The sequence below is a fragment of the Sycon ciliatum genome, chromosome 1 (assembly GCF_964019385.1).
Source record: "Sycon ciliatum chromosome 1, ocSycCili1.1, whole genome shotgun sequence".
Taxonomy (NCBI): domain Eukaryota; kingdom Metazoa; phylum Porifera; class Calcarea; order Leucosolenida; family Sycettidae; genus Sycon; species Sycon ciliatum.
This window is the reverse complement of record NC_088643.1, coordinates 75,133,370-75,151,160: the sequence shown is the minus strand read 5'-3', so window position 1 is coordinate 75,151,160 and position 17,791 is coordinate 75,133,370. Positions and strand designations below refer to the sequence as shown.

Below are 17,791 nucleotides of genomic sequence, written 5' to 3'. Positions count from 1 at the left end.
ATACGGGTATGATAATTATGAAAGTGATGTACAGTAAAACCGGGTTTAAACGACCACCCCAAGGGCGATCATGGCTTGTTAGTCGCTACTCACTCAGAGTTTCATGCTTTCGCAATCATCAGGCAACATGAGGATAGTACTGGTCACAGCCTCCTGCCTAAAATAACACCGCTAGCCCTGAAACCTATACAGTCCCCACATTCACCCACAGCTTTCCACACAGCGCTACAAGACCCACCCTCTCCTGGCATATATGCCGGCATGGCCAGTACCATCCTCATGTTGCCTGATGATTGCGAAAGCATGAAACTTTAAGTAGCAACAAACAAGCCTTGATTGTCCTTGTTGTTCTGTGTATTACACTCTGCCTCCGCACGGTGTTGAGCACTGTCCGCACACTGGGTGCATCATCCGGTGAAAGTGACATGCATGTACTACTTCTGAAGTACGATAATTTTTAGGTGTTTCTTGTGGAGCGAGTATCAGTTACGATGTTGTCATGTAGCGGACTGAGGTCACTCGTGACTGCAGGACACCCGCACAGGACGGCATTGTTGCTTCTTCTCATCAATGTAGAGATTGACACAAGTGGAGGCTGCCCCGGGACATTGCCGATCGGACCACCGTGCGTCGTCATCTTGATCAGGACTGGCATCAACGGTTTCCTTTTCAGCGAGGTGAAGCGGGAGAGAAATTGTACATGTGCACTGGAAATCTTGTTACGGCGCGTGAAGAGCGTGAGGAAATGCACACTACAGCACCACAGAGCAGAAGATTCACGGTTGTAGTAGTCGCTGGTTACAGTACATGCGCAGAAACTGAACGTGAATGATGAGCCATCCAAACAGACGGACGTTTTTTCCAACCGCTTTCTGATGAGATTTGACTATCTGGGCTCACGTGACCTGCCATAAATTCGACTTTCTAATAGGGCTTGAAAGTGATGACGTCAAAACGGCCAGGGAGTAGTAATTTGGCATCAGATTTCTATTTTTGGATCCACTAAGGTGTGACTTTGCTATTGCCTAAGTATGTGGGTGCATAGCAACCCACTCATGTCGCATGCAGGTGTGACTTTTATTTCGCCACCAGTTGTAACCCCGCCCCCAGTAGCCAAATCAGTCAGTTTCACTGGCTACATCACCATGCTGTGGGTAAGACCGCTTGAAATGTGCTTGGATCCATACAAAAACTGGATCCAAGTGGATCCAGTTTTTGAATTTTTGAAATTGTTGCTATGCTGTGACATAGCACTTTCAAGCCCTATTCTTTACTACTTGGGTTTTGTCTCCTTTTTAACAGTTGAAATGTTGACCTGGCCCTCATGCAGACTGACCTGTCACCACTCATGAAAATGCATGTCCTTTTCTTTCTTATGGTGGCTGCTTCGATGCAGGACAATCCTTGGGTATCTCACTGTTTCATTGAGCGGCTTGGCTTTTACATGGACTGCAGACGTGCGACTGGAACCGTTGCCAGCTCCAGCACCAAGAAGTCACCGCTGCCTAACTTTGTTGAGGACATCAAGAAGGACACTAGTGACGCGTTCCATAACCTCGTCGTGGCTGCCGTAGAAACGTTCAAGACTGGCAGCCCGTTGTCACTGATGTCCATCGCTAGCTGGGGCTCGTAAGTCGTAGTGCAGCGTACATACAGTTACTCGTGGCTGTAATGCAGTGATGGAGTTAGTACAATAATCAATATGTGATTGATTATACATGTATGCGCAACTCCAGCCAGGAGCTCGGGCTTGTACATGAATCAATGAAAATCGTGTTGTGCGTTTACATGTCAAGCGGGCTGGCCCGCCTCGCCCGAATCCCAGGTGGGCGGGCCAGAAAACGCACATAACAAACAGACCATATTTAGAGAAGTAGGAAAGTAGGCCACTGATGTTGGAGGTCGTTAACTTGAAATGAAAATAAAAAGAAGTGCTTGAGAAAGAGAACCAAGCTTTTCAGCCCGAGCACGTATAAAGTCACAACGGGCTGACGACCAGCCAAGCTGTGCACATGTTAACACTCTGGGCGGTTTTCCTGCTCGTTCCAGCCCGGGGTGGAGTTGCACGTATAACAACCCCCTTAGTGTCCGGTTCTGGCAGATCCTTGGGGTTGTACTATCTCGGATAAAGTGGTTCTTTGTACCCGCGCTTTACTGCGTCAATGGCTTCCAATGTAAGAAGGTGTCGCCCTGCAAACAAGCCTGTGTGTGGGGTGTGGGTGGGTGTGCTGACGTGTTTGCGACTGAGCCCGAAGCAGTTAGGGAAGATTCTCATGGTATTGGATTCACGCACTACGAATGCTCTGTTACGATGGCCTCCGTCTCTCAAGCATATTTTGTATGACCTGTCAATGGTGTACAAAATTTTATTGTAGACGGTACAGCAACTGCTTGTAATAACTACCTGTTGGCTACATAACCAGTGGTGTCAGGATTTAATGCAAGCTCACATTTCTCTTGAGGACACTGCTAACCAGCCTTTCTCCTTCATTAGAATCATACCATTACATGTACTTGAACATCTCTCAACCGTCATAGATTCATACTTGGAGCTAAACTTGGGGATTCACAAACAAAATTAATAATGTGTGTGTGTGTGTGTGTGTGTGTGTGTATATGTGTGTATATGTGTGTATATGTGTGTATACAAGTATGTGTGTATGTGTCTGTATGCGTGTATGTGTGTGGTGAATGTATGTGTGTGGTGAGTGTATGTGTGTGTATGTGTGTGTGTGTGTGTGTGTATGTGTGTGTGTGTGTGCATGCATTTGCGGGTTGTGTGCATGTGTGTGCACTATGTCTGCGCGTGTGTGGTATACGTGTGGCCGGCTGTAGGTTGCTGCTCGCTATAAGACTGGACCGTATCCGCTGGCTTCTCATTCAACTCTTGCTGCTGGCAGAGCAAAAGATCACAACCCCGCACGGCTTCGTTGGAAGCGGCTATAAATCCGCTGTGATGCCTGGTAAGTGCTGGTTTGGTGTATCGGATGATCATGGAAATCATGTGATGCTGTTCCATGTGTATGTGCTCCCACAAGAGTGTCAGGGTGAGCACTTTTGAGCGTTCAGGATATGTTACTACAGTCCATTCATAAAAAGATGGGCTCTGGCTCTGGCGAGCTCCCGTATTTGGCGATTTTTCGTGATTTCATCGTACACAGTGCAGTGCTGCGAAATTTGAAATTTGAAAAAGGGTCCAAAAAGGGTACCTGAACTGGGGTTCGAACCGCACAATGCACGTTTGCAGGCGGGGTCAAACGGCCTGGATTTTTATGGTTTTTCCCAATTCAGTGCTGTTGGGGCAAAACCTGGCCGAAATTCTATTCTTGTTATGGCTTGCTTTCTGGACAAAAAAACTTCAGAAACATAATTGGAAGAGGATTCCATAGGGGATTGCAGAAAAAAATTCTAAAAAAACTCAAAGTTTGACCCATTTATGGCCAAAAGCTAGAAGTCCATCTTTTTCTGAATGGACTGTAGTAGCCGTATTCGCCGAGCTGCTTTAAAGTAGGGATCTCAGCGCGTGCACTGCGCATGCAGTTCGCGCATGCAGTTCGCGCATGCAGTTCGCGCATGCAGCCTAACGCGCATCAGAAGTGGCATGCAGAAGTTTTGCCAAACACTGGCTATTTTTTGCAGAAAATTGAGATCTTGAACGAAGGAGAAATGGCTGAAATTTCCTTGCAAGGAGATGGTGGTTACAGGCTACCTGCTTACCAGAATGGGATCTTGTTTGGTATGTTGGCCGCCCATGTGTTCTGGAATCGATTTGTAGCTTTCGTTGGAAGGCGTGAAGCCGTTTTCGTTCCAAACGACAGGGTTCTTTCAGAGCGTAAAATGGCGACCATGCCGATCGTTGCCACGATCTCCGAGTTGAAAATCTCTGGATTTAACCGGGGAAAAGCTCTGGATTCAATGGTAAACCCGGCAGAAATACTTGATGTTGGATGTTGAGAGCTTGCAGGAAATTTGACCGAAGCGTTCATGCTCCACGTGACGGTGTTCGTTCTTGTGAATTTCTGCATTTCTGACATATCGCCGTGCATATGGGCCGTTGTTCCAGAGACATCGATTGTCAGGTGTGGACAGGGTTTTGTTCGAGTAGTCGTGTGGAGACGTGGTTTGGTTCTCACAGGCAACAGGAGCGGCTCCTCGGGATGGCGAAAGCCAAATCTACCCAAAGCCGACTTCACGATCGCCGATCTTGTGGCGGCGCATTTTCACTTATGCTCTGCAACAAGCGGCACAAGCTGTGGAAATCGTCAGATGATATTAGCCTATCAGTGTGCCCAGAACTTCTAGTGACTCTACTAAAGCATTAGCTTGAGTAATCTTTCTTTCTAGCCCTCTCTTTCTCTCTCTCTCTCTCTGTCCCTCTCTTTCTCTCTAAAAATGTTCCAAACTTCAAAATCTAGGTCGAGCTGCATCGGGGAGTCGTCAAATACCGACTCACTGAGCCGGTTTTTGGCGATCGCCATTTTTTTCAGTCTGCCATCGCCGCGTTGAAAAATCGATTACATCATTGAATGCGCAAAGCCCTGCGCAGTGTCCGCGCTGACATCCCTATTTAAAGGCTGTAGCTCTTCACGGTAATGTTCATGGCCTTCAATGCAGCGTTCCCAATGAGGAACGTGTGATTTTATTTCATGTTTTCACCGGATGTTCATGCACTGGCCGTCATTGTTGATGACCCCAGGGGAAACAAATGGCAGCGTTGGAAGAAGATCTAGCAGTATCCACTTCTGTCTTGGGTTTAGTGGTGCATGTGTGGCTGAGGAGAGTTGACTCACAAGCGCTGGAAACGTAGAGGTCGCACTCAATTTACAGAAATCGTGAAAGTACGACTGCCAGTCAGGCAAGATCTAATCATTTGCTGCCAGCTGCCAGAAAGTGCGCCCGTTGACATATGTATTACATTGTTGTGGTTTTAAATCTTTATTCTCACGTTGTTTCCAATCTTTATTCTCATGATAGCCAGTGGCCAATAAGAGAATTTGTTTTAGATTGTTGTTGTTGTTGTTGTTGTTGTTGTTGTCGTTATATCTGTGCAGACAAAATTGAACTTTCTACGACTGACCGTGGCCGTGCCCAGCAGTTACTTGTTCTGGCTTGGTTCCACCGGATGACTATCAATACCTTGGATGGAATACGGTAAATCCATTCCCTCTTCGCTCGAGCATGTCTTTTTGCGCGTGTGTGTGTGGTGGTTGGGGGGGGGGCTCATTTCTGACATCTATGTATGACGAAACTCGAATCAGTCCTTTCAGATCTGATCAGAATGATTCCCTCTATTACTGCTGTCACATGTATACTGTAGTTTTCACACTCTGGCCTTTGCTTGAGAAGCTGTCCGGTTTCACGTGATGAAGCAAATACCTATCAGGCATGTAGCCACGAGGCATGACGCAAATACCTGTCGGGCAGGTAGCCATGCGGCATGAAGCAAATACCTGTCGGGCATGTAGCCACGAGGCATGAAGCAAATACCTGTCGGGCATGTAGCCACGAGGCATGAAGCAAATACCTGTCGGGCAGGTAGCCATGAGGCATGAAGCAAATACCTATCAGGCATGTAGCCACGAGGCATGACGCAAATACCTGTCGGGCAGGTAGCCATGCGGCATGAAGCAAATACCTGTCGGGCATGTAGCCACGAGGCATGAAGCAAATACCTGTCGGGCATGTAGCCAAGAGGCATGAAGCAAATACCTGTCGGGCATGTAGCCACGAGGCATGAAGCAAATACCTGTCGGGCATGTAGCCACAAGGCATGAAGCAAATACCTGTCGGGCAGGTAGCCATGAGGCATGAAGCAAATACCTATCAGGCATGTAGCCACGAGGCATGAAGCAAATACCTGTCGGGCAGGTAGCCACGAGACATGAAGCAAAACTCCCCAGATCCGGACGTCCCTAGTCATCCGGGCACGTCCATCTACCGGTCACCTTTCTCACCCATCTACAGTCACAACAATTGGCATTTTAACCCTTTATGTACTGATTTCCAGCACAGAATGAAGCACAGAATTTAAATTTTCAGCACAATTTTCACACTCAACAGGCTATAACTTTAGCCTCCTTCGCTCCATTTCCACAATCTTGGGCTCGTTGGAGAGCTCTTGGCAAGAGCAACCCCATGATACCAGGCTCTATCAACTAGCTGCCACAAATCAGGCGCGGGAGCACAGCAAAGTCGTCTCCAAGCCCGATATGCGAGCAAATTCCCCCATCTACGCCATTCCACTCTCCTCTATCGCAGAACGCTCAAATCTTTTCGAGGCGATTCAAACTTCAGCCAACTACGTCATTATCATGTGCTCAGTTGGTCAAAGAGCACACGAAAAGGGATTTTCCCCTAGAATGGCGAATAGATCGATCAAAAATTTGAATTTGCCGAGATAAGAATACGACGCGCGATATCTCTGGATTCGGACGTCGTAGCTCTTCGGCGATTGTAGCATTGGAAAGCTTGGAGTTTCCGCGACCACATAGACCCTTCGATTGTTGAATTTGATTAAGTGCTGCCATCTAACATGCCTGCGAGTGGCATGGTTGCTAGATGAGTTGCCCGGCGACGGCTTTGTTCGGCTTTGTTCTATTTACAGTAATCATGTGATGATGATTTTGATTGGTGGTGGTGGTGGTGGTGGTGGTGTGTGTGTGTGTGTGTGTGTGTGTGTGTGTGTGTGTGTGTGTGTGTGTGTGCGTGTGTGTGTGTGTGTGTGTGTGTGTGTGTACGGACATGCACCTGTGTTTTACATTTATAGACATTCTCGCTACTGCACCACTGATAGCCGCTTGTTCGTAGTCAATCGTGTTGCCAAGGTAAATTACTGCACTGGCTTGTTACAATCATATGGATCACTACCGGGTTTATTTTAAATTTAAATTTTTACCTTTGGAGTTTGCTCCAACTGCTTGAATGGGAAAACGTGAATCTTCTTTTACTATAGTCCATTTTACAACAACAACAACAACTCTTATTGGCGATGGTGCCATCGTGAGAATAAAGAATTCGAAACAACAACAGCAAAGAAGAAGAAGTAATCCCGCAGATTGCACATCACGCCTTACAGTTGTTATCTTGTGGACTGCTTTGAAAAACTCTTGTCAACTCGCGGAACTATTCTGCACGAAAGTATAGTATGAAAATGTTTGAATACGCCTGCGTCCTACTCTGTTCATGTCTAGCGTACAATGAGCAAAATTTAATATCTCCCTCGTTGCCTGTGGAGTCGCAGAGGACAGTGTGCTAATGTACTCTCACGGTGTGACGAAAACGGCGTGGCCACAAGCTCATTCTTGCGGCCATGAATTGGCAAAGCCGTCTGTGTGGTTTCGACAACTTTTTGAGAGAGAAAGACGCTCTTGAAAGCTGGTAGGAGATGATGTCTCCAAAATTCGAATATATTAGCGATCATGAAAATAATGGTCGAATTTTCAGCAGCAAGTTGATCAATCGCTTTGTGTACTGAGCATGTGGCCGTAGGTCTACGCTGACTTTTACTCTGCCTTCTCTCACACTGTGTAGACTACTAATTCTGTAGGTTTCAGGTGATTGAGTGTGTCAGCATGTCACGCTCCTCCTAACCATTGCCTGGATAGCTCAGGAATCACACTGCTGATCAAGCTGACCCAGCTCAGTAGAGTTGTTGTGCAGAAGTACTGCTGGCCAGCTAGAAAGGTCACCGTGAAATTGCGGATTTTGTTAAAAATCGCAACTGGTTTCCTGGGTAAAATAATAGGAAAGGGCCTAAAACCTGATCGAACCTGGAGTCTTTGTTATATCTGTGCTAATTGTTCTGAGACCTTCACGGAACATTTTTCAGTGCCCAAACAAGCCCTTCTACGTAATAATATTTTGATTTTGAATGTGCTGTATCTTTATGCCTTTTTTCTTGACAAACTTGTTTGCTTGCATTTCTGAAATGGCCTCTACAAGTAGGAGAAGCCTCCTAAAAATCCGCTTGACATTTACAAAATGTTACACAGGGCTTCCTTACCCCCTCGGCCTCCTGTATAATCATACGATAATCTTATGACTGTGATTTTGTTCCTGAATACGTGATGTTTCCAAGAAGAAATTCATTGTGGCATCTAACAGGTAGGACGAAGAGGAGGTTGCGGAAGGGGAAGCACTGGATGCTACATGTGTGGATGTGTGTGTAAGAGGAGGTTGCGGAAGGGGAAGCACTGGATGCTACATGTGTGGATGTGTGTGTAAGAGGAGGTTGCGGAAGGAGAAGCACTGGATGCTACATGTGTGGATGTGTGTGGTGTATTTGACTGCCACTTTCCAGGTTTTGACTCTTGCCTGTCACTTGAAGCAAACAGCGTGGGTGAAGCACTGGATTTTCACTTGCCTCAAGTCATCTTGTTTGGATCTCCAATCCTATCTGAAGCTGACTGAAACTCTAAAGGCTTGCAGGTTTGTACATGCAGTGGTGTGTGTGTGTGTGTGTGTGTGTGTGTGTGTGTGTGTGTGTGTGTGTGTGTGTGTGTGTGTGTGTGTGTGTGTGTGTGTGCTGACGTGTTTGCGACTGAGCCCGAAGCAGTTAAGTAAGATTCTCATGGTAATGGATGCACGCACTACGAATGTTCTGTTACGATGGCCTCCGTCTCTCAAGCATATTTTGTATGACCTGTCAATGGTGTACAAAATTTTATTGTAGACGGTACAGCAACTGCTTGTAATAACTACCTGTTGGCTACATAACCAGTGGTGTCAGGATTTAATGCAAGCTCACATTTCTCTTGAGGACACTGCTAACTAGCCTTTCTCCTTCATTAGAATCATACCATTACATGTACTTGAACATCTCTCAACCGTCATAGATTCGTACTTGGAGCTAAACTTGGGGATTTACAAACAAATAGTTAGTGCTGAGTCGGGTAGCATTTTCTCCGGGTATCGGGTTGGGTAGTTTTCCACGGGCAGCACGGGTACCCTATCGGGTAATGTTTCCATGGTAACACCACAATTCACCCCTTCCCTTACACTCTGGGTAGACACGCGGAGTATTACATGAATTTGTACACGTGCACTGCACAAGATGTCATCTGCGACTTCGGGTTTTTCTGGTACTATCCTGTACCCGTCTACCCGAGGTCCTCACGGGTAGCACGGGTACCCGACTACCCGTGCACGCCACTACAAAAAATGTGTGCGTGTGTCCGCGCGTGGTGTTATTCACCGCAGAAAGAAATACAACAGCATGGACTATTCAGCACTGGAACTTGGAATGTCCACTCTTTGGTTGCGAAATTTTCTTGTCAGGAACAGAGAATACCCAGAAGTGGTGTTGCCGAGAGACTCCTGTTGTATGCTGAACTCCATGCTGCCAGCCCCTGGCAGGTGGGGGTGGGGGATATGTGTGTGGGTACCGGGTATGGGTGTAGGTGCGAATGTGTACACGTGTGTATGTGTGTAGCCCATATGGTGTAGTCAATTTCCAAACGAGAGATGGCGGGTTTGCTTGTCGATGATTATGGTCACACGCATCTTCACCGTCCCGGTCTCCTGGGTGGTGATGAACAGCTAGTGTGTGGCGTGATGTGTATACAAAAAAAATTATAAGGAAAGCATTCAATGACCCTAAAGTTTGCATGGAATTTTCAATCCGGAATGGAACTGTGAAACATTCACAAGATGATTTCATGCAGTGATGAGTTGATTTCCTGCTGACAAACGTCAACGACTTTCATCCCGGCACGAATCTGCCGTAGAGTTTATATGGGGTCAGCACCCTTCCCGGGTTTACATGGTGAAGAGTTTACAATGGTATGCACTTCCAGCTGGGGATGAGTTTCAACTCGACCTCGCAGACCGAGTTGAGTGTCCAGCCTGGTGCAGAATGAAAACCCTTGTGTACATTAGGTAAATGTTTGTAGTCACTTTGTACACATGTGGCAGAACTGAGTTCAACTCCTTCCAGGATGTGAAACTGTATTTAAAAAACACTGTCTTGGTGGTATCGCTGTCTTTGTTTTCTGTGCAGCCCGGGCACAGCCGCTGAGTTTGTTTCCTCCGTGCGGAATCATTATGGGTAAGTCTTTTCTCGGCTGCCAACTGCTAGTGAAGACAGGTATGGCCAGCAACAACAGGTCCGCTGGTCCCTGGTTTAGTTTTGATGTGGAATCTAGTGAATAGTCTCCTAGAGCCTAGCATGCGTAGCAAGTACTCTCTCGCAGATACCGTAAAAGCCCGTAACAAGGCCCTGGGCAGAAACGTTAGTGAAGGTCCAGAACGTGGCCGTCAATTTGGGCCCAGAGTATCATTTCGGATACCGTAATGCCGCGTATAAAAAGCCGTTCTTATTCCGGTAGAAGCCGGTGTCAGTGCTAGGGTTCTAATCAAGCACATATCTCTATGTGTGTCAATACTAAAGCCAGGATTATGTGCTGACAGTGTACATGTATCTTAAAAATCAGGCTTGTATACGATACAGGCTTGTATTCAAAACAGGCTTCTATACGAGACAGGCTTTTATACAAGACACTACAGTAAGTGAAGTAAGATTATTTTCACATCATGCCGTACTGCCGTATGTACATAACAGTTATACGGTTAGCACGGTGTACTGTACACTAAGTTTTACTGCGGTACCGTACATACACGTGGAGCTGTGCATGCACTGCACTGTGTGTGCTGGGCCTGTGATGTCGCCGGCGGGCGTTTACACGGAGGTGGGCTAGAAAATGGGACAAGAGTTTTGACACCCGGCTGCTGGGCACCTGGACATGTACTGTAAAAGCCATTATTCTAACTCTGGCGCATATATAACCATTTCCCAAAATTGACTAGTTTACGTGTACCAAAGGTAACGATTCTCACTCATTCTCAACGCTCAATAGTACAGTATTCTGTATAACGATTTCTATTTTAACGACAGACTTCTCCTCGTTAACTCGTTAGAGTTAGCATTTCGTTATATGTATATGGCTTTTACAATACACGGGCAGCGGGCGTTATACTGGTTGGGCATACTGGTTGGGCGTTAATACGGCCTTTTACGGTATAGTATCCGCGGTAGTTTATTTTCAAATAGGCTTTTGATCTTGGTTTTCCCGTTTTTTGTTGTTGTTTCAAATCTTTATTCTCACGATAGCCAGTGGCCAATAAGAGATGTTGTTGTTGTTGTTGTTGGTGGTGGTGGTGGTGGTGGTGTGTGTGTGTGTGTGTGTGTGTGTGTGTGTGTGTGTGTGTGTGTGTGTGTGTGTGCGTGTGTGTGTGTGTGTGTGTGTGTGTGTGTGTTTATGTATGTATGTATGTTTATGTATGTGTGTGTGTGTGTGCTTCAGATCCCTTGCTAGTGGAGGAGATACAATGTTTGGTCAAGTCGGCCTGGCTATCTATCTCTCCTCTCCGGCACAGGTGGAGACCATTCTGCACAAGAAGAGCATCAGCGCAGATGGCAGTATCAGCTCGGTGAGTACTGATCTGTGTATTTGTCTGTGTGTGTCTGTGTGTGTGTCTGTGTGTCTGTGTGTTTGTGTCTGTTTGTGTTCTTCTCTTGTGCTCCTTGGGAGTAGTTTCATTCTCTGAGCTCCGTTTTCTGGCCTTGTATAAAGTTCTCTGCTTGTCATGGGCGACCCTGGCATTGGCAGAGTAGACCTGGAGCATCTTTGTACACTGCCTAGCCAGCAGTGATCCATTGGAATGCAGGATTGCGATGTTCCTTCCAGGACGAATTATACTTTCAGTGTTACCAAGTGCCCTCTACCCCCATGCGTACTGCCCAGTGCCATTTTGCAGAATTTTTCAGAGTTTTCCGTACTCGTTTTTCAGGTCAACAATTTGACTGATTTAGTGTAATTTGGAAGAAAAAACGATACTGTACAACTTTTCCAGCCACAGAGTTCACTTGCGAAGCCTACGAATTCAGTACAATTTTCAACTTCACCAGGTCATAACTTTGGTCTATATTTCTGGAATCCGATATCGTAACGCTTCCGTGAGTGTTGCGTTGGACAGCTTGGAGTTTTGGCTGCCACGTAGATCCTTCGATTGTTGAATTGGCACAAGAAACGATGGAGTTACGAAGGTTTTAGCAATTGATCATATAAATGATCGTTTGCGGGATATCCGATTGAAATCCGTACTGCGGACAAAACTTCTTTTTTCCGTAAAAATACGGACAAATACGGGCGGTTGGCAACACTGTACTTTGATGTTGTCACTGTTGCGTCAGCTGTGGTCCACCACTCGCACTCGTCAGCTGTGGTCCACCACTCGCACTCGTCAGCTGTGGTCCACCACTCGCACTCGTCAGCTGTGGTCCACCACTCGCACTCGGCTAGCTGTCCCTCGAGTGCTATACTTTGAAGTATTTACTATTTTCACTGGTTTGAGGGAAAGACACGATTTGCTATTTTACTAGTGATTACGTGCAGCTCAAAGGTAGCAGTGGCGTGGTGGAGATGGAAGATTGGTGTGTGGAGTGGTGGAGCAGGCTATTGACGGTGGAGTGGAGGAGCGAGTGTGAAGGGGATGTGTGCATATATAGTAGTTGTACAGTAAAGAAAATGTTGAATGGTCCCTGCTGGGATGACAGCTACACCATAGCTCAGTGGTTAGAGCATCGCGGGCCTCAAGTGGAGGTCCCTAGTACTCGGACCCTAGTTCGAGACCTGGCGGTGACAGTCAATTTTTCTTCAGACTTTTCCCGTTTGCATCTCTCCCTCAAACCAATGAACAGTGCAAAACCTGTAAGTAAAGACCACCGTGACTAGCGACCAGCCTGGTACTACAGACCACCGTGACTAGCGACCAGCCTGGTACTACAGACCACCGTGACTAGCGACCAGCCTGGTACTACCGACCACCGTGACTAGCGACCAGCCTGGTACTACCGACCACCGTGACTAGCGACCAGCCTGGTACTACCGACCACTTGGCCAGGCACGGACGGTCTCACATTCGAAATGCACTGTGACTAGCGACTACTTGCTGAACGCGACCAGCGACCGCCTTTTCTTGTCCCAAAGACGATTTTTGACCCGTAACTAGCGACCGCGATGTAGGAAACCAAATGGTGCTCGAAGCTCCTTCTTGAAATTTTGCTGATTTTCCATGGTCCTGAAAGGAATCTTTCGGTACTACAGCTGAACAAATGAACGCAGGCCATTTTGACTGTGGAGTCGGTGTGGACTGCACTACACCTGTCAGAATTTAAAGCGCTGTCAATAATAAACATGATAGGAACGTCTTGGAGAGCGCATCGAAAGCGCTCTCTGCTCGATGTTACTACTCGGAGGAGAAACGAAGACTGAGCGGCTCTGTCACCCCAATCATACAAATGAATCGACGATGGCGTCAAGGAATCCAGAAACAAAGCAGCACCGCAAGGTCCTGATGCTGAAGGATCGCGTTCAAACAATCGAGAAGTCACAACAAGGATAGTCGGTACGATTGATCGCATGAACAAATTTGAAGCCCAGCGCAAAACGAAACTTCCACAGGGAACATTTGACTCCTGGCTGCAGAAGTAGCAGCTGAATTTTATGTCAGCAGAAAAATTAATCTTCTCTCTCTCTCTTTGTCTCTCTCCATCTCTCCGTCTTTCTCTCCAAGTGTTGTTTGACTTGAAATAAGAATGGCATTGCGCAAGTCCTGGGGAATTGTATTAGCTGCATTTTGATATACATAATCATATGATGGGATCCATATATGGTCGCACGGTGCAAACCTCTAACTAAAGACCACCTGCTACTAAAGACAGCTTTTGCTGGCACCAAGGGGTGGTCGGTAGTCACAGGCTTTACTGTACTGTGATTTTGTTTCTTACCGGTATGTGGCTGCCGGAAGACACTGGTGTGCTGTTACTATAAGATATGATCTGCTGTTGTGTTTATGTCAGTTGCCTGCGCAGATGCTGGGGATGTGTTCCTCTGTTGTCTGGTTGGCTCGATGTGTCCTTTGTGTTGCTATCCTCTCCTTTGTGCGCTCTGCTACTGCAATACAGATAACGGAGGGGCTGAAGGCGCTCGTTACCGACAATCCCTCCCAGGCTAAGGCCATGGTTTGGGCGGTTCGTGACTGGCTGTGTATGCAAGTGTTTGGCTCTCGCTTTGATGAGAAGGCTCCTTCCACCAAGATGGTAACACGGAACAGTTTCGCTACACGGCACGTCTATGACGCAGTAAGGAAGAGGGGGAGAGGGGGGAGAGAGAGAGAGAGAGAGAGAGAGAGAGAGAGAGAGAGAGAGAGAGAGAGAGAGAGAGAGAGAGAGAGAGAGAGAGAGAGAGAGAGAGAATGAATGAATGAATGAATGAATGAATGAATGAATGAAAAGCCAAAAAAATGCATCCTAGGTTATTGACTTGCCAGAGGTTAACCTACGCGTCACTCATGTTGTCACAGTGTGGGCCATGCTTGCTCAGCGCAAATGGGACTAAAGATGTATCCTCCATGCAGTACAGTGCACACACACACACACACACACACACACACACACACACACACACACACACACACACACACACACACACACACACACACACACACACATGCAAACGCACGCCCGCATGCCCAGAATGATACATTGTGCAGTGGTGACTGTACAACAGACTGCATCACTCAAACGGGTCGCGAGAACCCGGTATTTTCTCCAAACACGTCGCAGAATTCCTCGACCGGTCTAACCCGGTGCCAACCTCTGGATTTCGTTACTGCTACTGCTTGCCAATACTGGTGGCCATGGTGTGTTGTTGGCTCACAGCCATATCAGTGTGGCCTACAATAGCTGTTGCTCAGCAGTTACCCTTCATTGTTACCAATGGTGGCGCGTCATCTTCATCTCCTTCTCATAATTGCTTGGTCAAAGACCTATCCGGACGTGTACTATCAGTTAGCATAGGTTGCTTATAGCTTTATACATATACATAACATGTAGTCTAGTCCACGTGATACCTTGATTTCTCACCACGCTTGTGTGCCGAGTGTACCGTCTGAGACTACGATATGCTGCATGTGCCGAAATGCTATCGGATACTCGCCAAGCTGTCAAGCCTAGCTGTGCCGAGTGTCATGCCCCGGCTGTGTCGAGTGACTACTCTGGTGCCCTGACTGTGTCGAGTGACTACTCTGATGCCCTGACTGTGTCGAGTGACTACTCTGATGCCCTGGCTGTGTCGAGTGACTACTCTGATGCCCTGGCTGTGTCGAGTGACTACTCTGATGCCCTGGCTGTGTCGAGTGACTACTCTGATGCCCTGGCTGTGTCGAGTGACTACTCTGATGCTCCGACTGTGTCGAGTGACTACTCTGATGCCCTGACTGTGTGGAGTGACTACTCTGATGCCCTGGCTGTGTCGAGTGACTACTCTGATGCCCTGACTGTGTCGAGTGACTACTCTGATGCCCTGGCTGTGTCGAGTGACTACTCTGATGCCCTGACTGTGTGGAGTGACTACTCTGATGCCCTGGCTGTGTCGAGTGACTACTCTGATGCCCTGGCTGTGTCGAGTGACTACTCTGATGCCCTGACTGTGTCGAGTGACTACTCTGGTGCCCTGACTGTGTCGAGTGACTACTCTGATGCCCTGACTGTGTCGAGTGACTACTCTGGTGCCCTGACTGTGTCGAGTGACTACTCTGATGCCCTGACTGTGTCGAGTGACTACTCTGGTGCCCTGACTGTGTCGAGTGACTACTCTGATGCCCTGACTGTGTCGAGTGACTACTCTGGTGCCCTGACTGTGTCGAGTGACTACTCTGGTGCCCTGACTGTGTCGAGTGACTACTCTGGTGCCCTGACTGTGTCGAGTGACTACTCTGGTGCCCTGACTGTGTCGAGTGACTACTCTGATGCCCTGACTGTGTCGAGTGACTACTCTGGTGCCCTGGCTATGTCGAGTGACTACTGTGGTGCCCTGGCTGTGTCGAGTGACTACTAGTACTCTCATGCCATATGCACCCTCTCGTACTCATAGGGTTCCCTGTAATAAGACGACACCGTCTGTAGGGTTCCCCTATTAAAATAATAAATACTACTGCAACTACTACTACTACTACTACTACCAAGAGTACATAAACCAGAGTGTGCAACTCGGGATGGTTCCTGTGGGAGCGTAATTCATGCAGTACGTCATTTCTGACGGCATGGTAAGCCACAGGTACGGTGAAAAGTTGCGTAACCAGTCGCGGTGGTGCAGGTCACTGAGTTTGTCCTGATTTCGGTTTTTTGATGCGGATAGCCTGGTGACTTTACTTGTCGGTGGATGTACGCAGCGTACACAGTTACACAAAACTCCGAAATCCTGAAACTGGACGTATAAAATCAAGCAAACTTGGCTGATTTCCGGACTATGAAACATGAAAATTTGAGCTGTACGCCGTCGCGGCTTGGCTGACCTCATCAGGGTGACGTAGTGCACGAACTGCGCTGTTTCAGATCTGATATGCACAGTTGCACACTCTGGTTTATGTACTCTTGCTACTAGTACTACTACTACTACTACCCGTTACCACCGTTGCTGGAATAGCGCGGTTGTGTTATTCCGCGGCATGTCTCTTGTTTTGTTACTGACTCCGTAGTGTGCTGCCCCCCTTCCGCACATGCACCCTTGTTGCTTGCTTGCTGTAGTTCCACATAATCCCAATGTCCACATGAATGTGTTGTTGGTGCTGCTGCTTTCTACATGCAGAAACCAAAACTGGTGATCGTCGATGTGCTAAAACTCTTAACGCCAATCAATCCGGCCTTGCTTGTGCAAGCTGCTGATAAGAAGCTGTCTGAATTGGAGACGGTTAGTGGTCTCTCTCTCCCTCTCTCTCTCTCTCTCTCTCTCTCTCTCTCTCTCTCTCTCTCTCTCTCTCTCCCTCTCTCTCTCTCTCCCTCCCTCCCCCGCTAGCATCTGATTTTGTGTAGACGTACAGTTGAACATTTCATTCTTTCCTTTCTTCCTTGTGTTGCTTGTGTCAATATCGCTCAAGTAGACCAGAAGTAGCCTGAGAAGGATTGAGATACTTTTCTTCCAACACGTTGGATGGTTTCATATGACACACATGCGCATGGTGGCAAAATTGTATGGACCAAACAAAAACTGCTTCCTCTGGTCCTGCATGAGTAACATGACTACGGCATGTGAACCTCTATCTCTAAAAGATGCTCCTCCATACATATGAATCCTGTATTGTGTGTGTGTGTGTGTGTGTGTTTGTGTGTGTGTGTGTGTGTGTGTGTGTGTGTGTGTTTGCCTTGTCGTTGGAAGTTGTACTATGAAGACCGGGTGAATGAGAACGAGCGCAAGTTCTTCGCGATCGTTCTAGCGTACGTCCGAGTCGTTTTCGACTCTGCTGGCCATCTGGGCTTCTTTGCTCATCGCCTGCAGGAGCTTCTCCGCAGCAGGCTGCGCAAGAAGATCCAGCTAATTCAGTAAGTGTTTGTTCTGTGGGTGCGTGGGCGGAAACATGGTTATGGTACGAGATGCGTGCATGCGAACTCATGTACTTCTAGGCTTTTCGTACAAAATCCTGGATGAAAGTCAAATCCAGGCTGTAGCCCTCCCCCCCCCCCCCCCCCCATTTTTGGTTCCATTTTACATACATTGTATGAAAAGACGACTTATAACCAGTAAGTTACGGTACCACTCCTGGAGACCTTCTGGGATTGGGTCCTGTAAACCACCCAATATTCGCGTCACTAAACTGTTGCGATCTCTCAGAACCAGCGAGGTTATGATGGCAAATGTTTGCGGAGCACTGTGGGCTGTGGCCGCACACGTACACCCACTGTTGACGTTTGATTTCACGATGGTTAATATTCGTGTTATGCTCTTCTCGCAAACTT

General features: G+C 47.4%; 1 protein-coding gene across 1 annotated transcript in view; it reads left to right on the top strand.

Moving 5' to 3' along the window:
- LOC135805453 (uncharacterized) overlaps positions 1-17,791 on the top strand; it is a 38,280-nt gene that overhangs the window by 16,854 nt on the left and 3,635 nt on the right. The window contains exons 17-26 of the mRNA XM_065319485.1: positions 1,397-1,629; positions 2,836-2,963; positions 5,052-5,151; positions 6,767-6,824; positions 8,300-8,427; positions 9,998-10,045; positions 11,301-11,427; positions 13,964-14,140; positions 16,647-16,748; positions 17,214-17,377. Coding sequence (XP_065175557.1) covers positions 1,397-1,629; positions 2,836-2,963; positions 5,052-5,151; positions 6,767-6,824; positions 8,300-8,427; positions 9,998-10,045; positions 11,301-11,427; positions 13,964-14,140; positions 16,647-16,748; positions 17,214-17,377 — 1,265 coding nt within the window. The remainder of the gene's footprint in view (positions 1-1,396; positions 1,630-2,835; positions 2,964-5,051; positions 5,152-6,766; positions 6,825-8,299; positions 8,428-9,997; positions 10,046-11,300; positions 11,428-13,963; positions 14,141-16,646; positions 16,749-17,213; positions 17,378-17,791) is intronic.